The sequence below is a fragment of the Cuculus canorus genome, chromosome 3 (genome assembly GCF_017976375.1).
Source record: "Cuculus canorus isolate bCucCan1 chromosome 3, bCucCan1.pri, whole genome shotgun sequence".
Lineage (NCBI taxonomy): Eukaryota > Metazoa > Chordata > Aves > Cuculiformes > Cuculidae > Cuculus > Cuculus canorus.
In genome coordinates, this window is record NC_071403.1 from 65,285,974 (window position 1) to 65,291,388 (window position 5,415).

A 5,415-nucleotide genomic window follows, 5' to 3' on the forward strand; every position below is an offset into this window, starting at 1 on the left:
TGTTATTATGAAACTTCGCAACGCTTGAATCTTGCTGATTTGGAGCCAGCTCCAGCTCTGTGCTTGACCTTGCCATTGAGACAGGGAGAGGCTGCAAACAGAGGTGGTCACAGCAGACACATCTGCTCGGCACAGATCACACTGAACACAAGGTGTTATCATCTCCAGGGAATGAACAGCGTCTGGAAAAACACAATTTTAAAGAATACACGTTATCAAGAGAAAGAAAACATGCTATCAGAGAGACATTCTATCTAACTTTCCATCAAAATACAATTACTTAGATGAAACTTAGCTTCATTTTAGGTTAAATCAAAACTATTCCGCCTTTCGTAGCAGTGACTATTTCTTGTATTCCCCCCGCCTTTTTCCGCAGGCACCTAATACCCGGCCGGGCCGGACAGTCTACCCACCGCCCACGCCGGGCGCAGAAGGGCCGCAGGCAATGTGGAGGGAGGGGCACAGGGGGCTGTGCCCGCCCCAGCCCGGACAGCGGCCTCAGCTCCCAGAACACGCATAGGCCACGGCCGCGCGCATGCGCAGCGCCTCCGTCACCACCCCTGCCCGCAGCCGGGCGGAAGGCAGGAGCGAGTCGCCCCGCCCACGTGTTCCGTCCTGCGCCCCCCGCGGCGGGCGCCATGGCTGCGGCGGGCGGGATGGACGGGTGGCGGCCGGGGGTGGGCGCGGCGCTGGGAGCGGGGCTGCTGGCGAGGCTGGGGCTGGTGGCCTACGGGCTGCACCAGGACGGGGCCATGCGGGTGCGCTACACCGACGTCGACTACCGGGTGTTCACCGACGCGGCGCGGCTGGTGACCGAGGGGCGGTCGCCTTACGGGAGGGCCACGTACCGCTACACCCCGCTCCTGGCGTGGCTCCTAACGCCCAACATCTACCTCGACGAGGTCTTCGGGAAGCTGCTCTTCGTGGCGGGAGACCTGGCGGCTGCTGCCGTCGCCTACCGGGCCTTGCGGCTCCGAGGGGTCGCCGCGGGGCGGGCGTGTGGGTGCTGCGCCGCCGCCTGGCTGCTCAACCCCCTGCCCATGGCCGTGTCCACCCGGGGCAACGCGGAGGCGCTGGTCGCGCTGCTGGTGCTCGCCACCCTGTACTTGGTGGAAAGGGGGAGCGTAGGGAAGGCCGCGATCTGCTATGGGCTGGCCGTGCACATGAAAATATACCCGCTCACCTACGCGCTGCCCATAGCGCTCCGGCTGCGGGGTGGCAGGGAAGGGGCGGTGGACACGGGGCCTGGAAAAAAAAACTTTATGGGGTACCTCTGGCAGCTTTTGGTAAAGATGCTGAACCGTGATGTGCTGCTTTTCGGAGCAGTTGCTGGATCTGTGCTGGCTGCATTGACTGCTGCGTTTTATTACCTCTATGGCTGGGAGTTTTTGGAGCATGCCTACCTTTACCACCTGACCAGGAGGGATATCCGCCATAACTTCTCTCCCTATTTCTACATGTTGTACTTAACTGCAGAGAGCAAGTGGAGTTTTGCCCTTGGGCTCGCAGCTTTCCTGCCCCAGCTGCTCTTGCTCCTGGTTGTATCCATAGCGTTTTACAGAGACCTTGCTTTTTGTTGTTTCCTACACACTGCTGTTTTTGTGAGTTTTAACAAAGTGTGCACATCCCAGTACTTTATCTGGTATCTCTGCCTTTTGCCCCTTATCATGCCTAGTGTTAAGATGTCCTGGCGTCGTGGTGTGCTGCTTCTCTTTCTGTGGTTTATCGGACAAGGCCTGTGGCTCACTCCCGCGTACTTTCTGGAGTTCAAAGGATACAACACTTATTTATTTGTATGGTTGGCAGGCTTGCTTTTCCTTTTTATTAATAGCCTCATAATTGTTCAGATTATTTCACATTATCAAAAAGAAGCACAAGTTGCAAAAAAACTCAAAGAACAGTAATAAACGACAAAATCCAGAAATAGCACTGTTGTCTTTTGTACCACTACCACTTTGTTTAAGGTACATGCATGTATGTTCTATTAAAGTATGTATATGTAAATGATACTTTGTCAGGGCCATGAGGGCACTGATTTGCCTTAACTCCCCTGAGCAGTCACTGCAGGTGTCACCAACATGGACCTTTAAACTGCATTGTAACATTCTCTCCAGCAGTGCCTTCAGCCACATCTCCTGCTGCTTCTTATGGGACACCCTGGAAGGACCCTGGACCAGTTCATCACTTGTCACATTTACGATTGCGATGGACCAGCACTCCTCTCAGACAGCCATCTCCAGACACTGTGACTGCACCCTGGTATGGTGAGGGTATGGCCTGTGCCAAGTCACTTAATGCTCCCACTCATACCCCAGTGTGAAGCAGCCCTAGTCTTCTTACTCCCTGATACCCTTTTTCTCATTTTTCATTTACTGCATCCTTTACTTTTCAAGAACTGTGACTTCTGTGTAGAAAAACAAGATTATAAAGGGATGTTGGAGTTTTAACAGACTTGTACAGTCCAATAAGTGGGTGGGGTGTTTTGCAAGGGTTAAGCTGATGAATAAATGTAAGGCAATCACTTAGTGTGTGCACTGGAATTTGTTTTCTTTTCATAGTAACATTTTAGCTATACAGTGTGTGTGGTCTGCACCTGGTCTTCAGTTAAGTAGGAAAAAAGTGGTTATTTCATACACATCATTAACTGCTTTAAACTTTTAATTTATTTTAGAATTCAGATATGGCCACTTGTTCAGATACTTATTTTTGTCTTCCCAGTGCTATTTGAATTAATAAAGGGATTTATTCCTCTTGCCATGGGAGAAGATTTTACTGAATACCTGTCTTGGATCACAGACGTGTAAAGCAAAAATATTTGTGTTCTCTTCCTGCCATAAGCCAGGAAAGGCCACTGGTTTAAACTGCAGTCTAATAGACAGTTATTGTGGATGTTAACACTAGCAAATATAATGAGTCAAAATACAGTTAGAGTGGCATCTGTGGCACAAAAGCACTAGACTTCATACCAAAAAGAAATGGGAAACATAGTTTCTCAGGAGTTCAATATCTCTGCTATTAAACATGAATTAAAAAGAAAGTGGAAGTGTTGAGAAAGTGGAGCAGTTGCCAGAAGAAAGGAACATTTTAAAAGAAGAAGCCTTACAGCTTGTCAAAAGGAGGTATTTATTCCCAGACGAGACACGAGAAGATGCGGAATTGAGTGTCAGGTGGTAGAGAGAGGAGTTCAGAGCCATTTTGGAGTCAATATTCTCAAGAACATCCTACAGGAGGTCTGGTGTACAAAGCCCTCGACAGAAGTCTAAGCCTGCTGATGTATTTTTTAATAAAATCTTAAGTTTAAGTAGGCATATGCTAAATTTAGGAACTTCTTTGTTTGCTTCAGTTTTTGATTACATCCTATCTGACTCTACAGGAAATTCAAACGATTAGTGTGTTATGTGGAACAGAGCTTCAAGGCAAGCAGCATCAGCCACTTGATGGGATTCTCAGTGTTGGACGGTGGGAAAGGACGTGGCCAAGCAAGCTTGCCTTCCAGGTTCATGCTCGCCATGCTGCCTTTCTGAATCCTATGTTCTCCCACGGCAGTTCTTCGCCCAAGGACTCTGCCCATGGCTCACCAGCGTTCTTAAGTAAAGGATTTTCTTTTCCTCGTTTTAGTTCTACCTCACAGGGCTGCATTCCAGCCTTTTCTTACATCAGTTTTTCCCATTATTTCTTGGCCACATTGAGGTGATTTAGTAGGTGTGATTAAGGACCTAATAAAGCTTATGGTCTAGTAAGAACCTGATAAAGCTTGTGGCCTAAAAAAGACACAAAGACCAAGGCTTTCTGCTGTTGAAACTCCCATGCTCATCACTTGTGTGGCAAGTGTTAGATGTTACCAGTCTTACAGCCCCGGGTGATAGAGGCCACCAGCCCACTGTAATGACTACAGATCACTCTTGGCTATGGTAAAAAGCACGGTCTTGCTGGAGACTCCCTTTGAGAGGCCCTCCGTGGAGCAGTGGGCTGTGACTGGAAACTCTCCTCTTGGATTGGGTTGCCGGCCAAGGTAACTTCCCAGGACTGAGTGTCCTTACCCTCCTTTTGGCGAGTGATTATTTTTTCTGGATATATTCTTGAGTGAACCTTTGCCCCTCTAAGTAAGCGATTCTGTCTTCTGGGTACTGTACCCTTGAGTGAGAGATTTCCTTCTGTGAGTGAGTGGTTGTACGTGTTTTGGGTCATCCTCCAAAAGGATTGTTCATGGAACTTAGGAATTCTTAAGGCAGTTGTGTAGTAATAATTCCTGATTGACATCCAAACCTCTGGTTTCATTTTTTTGTCAGTGCTAAGTAACTCCTCATTATTTTTGGTGACTGGTTGTCTGTTTTGTGGGTGCCTCTACCACAGGTGGTGACATGAAAGGAGCGGAAGCCCCTGAGCCCCAATAACCTAGAGCCAAAGGGTGTGTTATTAGGTGGCATGACACTATCCATACACTGCTCTGGCCCAGTTCAACCATTCTAATATTATGTTAGCAGGAAGGATTATTTCCCCACTTAAAGTGGTATGGCCCTGCTCCCCACGTGGGAAGGCTTTCTGGTTTCCTCTGCCAGCCTTACTCACACTTTCCTTCACATCCTGAAGATCCTTGCCAGCAGGTTCTTTACAAATCCAGAAATCAGATGAGGCAACATCTGAGGCTACAGAAATCAGATGAGGCAATGTCTTTTGACAAACTACCTTGTTTTTTCAGGCAGGTCTTACAGATGCGGCACTGATTTCTTTGCCTTGGCTTTGCCTGTGATGAAGGCAGAAAGACTTCTAGCACCAGCTTATCTACATCTTCCAAAGGAGGTTCCACTGGTGGCACTAGACACGTTCGCATATAGATTAGTTCTATATTCATCACCAAAACATTTTTTATGTGCTTTGAGTATGTGTTTGTTCATGTTTTGCAAACTGTTCATGTTTGGCAAAACAGTTCATGTTTTGCCAGAAGACTGAAGACGCAATTTCTGTGCCTGTACCTCTATTCACCCCATCCCAATGTGCAGGCGATAGCTTGTTTTCCCTCACAACTGATCTTCTGTTACCTGTTATACATTTTTCTGTTGCAAACAGCATGTCTTCTTTCCCCAAAATGATGTTCCGTAGCTCTGTAACAGACCTAAAATACTCCATTTCCTAACGTTTCCACTCCCCTGATTTTTCCTCATGTTGGGGATAAAAAAAAAAAAAAAAAAAAAAAAGAAAGACAAAAGACCTTTCCAGCTTTTCCAGCTTCAAGAAAAACAGTGGTTGAGTTACTGTGTTGTTGACAGAGCTGTAGTGCTGGGTTTTGGGTAAGAAGTAATTTCCTTATGACAAATGCATTCTTGATTCAGTAATAGCTACATCATTTTGAGCCCTTCAGAAGACAAGTTCTACAGCAACAGAGACTGAAGAGTACTTTCCCTTTGCATGTCAATA

The 5,415-nt window shown here is 47.4% G+C and overlaps 1 protein-coding gene across 1 annotated transcript; it reads left to right on the forward strand.

Annotated features, from left to right (window-relative positions):
* The first annotated feature begins 629 nt into the window (after window positions 1-629).
* PIGM (phosphatidylinositol glycan anchor biosynthesis class M) lies at window positions 630-2,621 on the forward strand. The gene has a single exon (XM_009561228.2). It carries the CDS (start codon window positions 639-641, stop codon window positions 1,902-1,904), a length of 1,266 nt encoding a protein of 421 aa, XP_009559523.2. The 5' UTR covers window positions 630-638; the 3' UTR covers window positions 1,905-2,621.
* Window positions 2,622-5,415: the final 2,794 nt, after the last annotated feature.

Excerpts from the sequence above, each read along its gene's own strand:
- PIGM (XM_009561228.2), top strand. The coding sequence starts at position 639 with ATGGCTGCGGCGGGCGGGATGGACGGGTGGCGGCCGGGGGTGGGCGCG.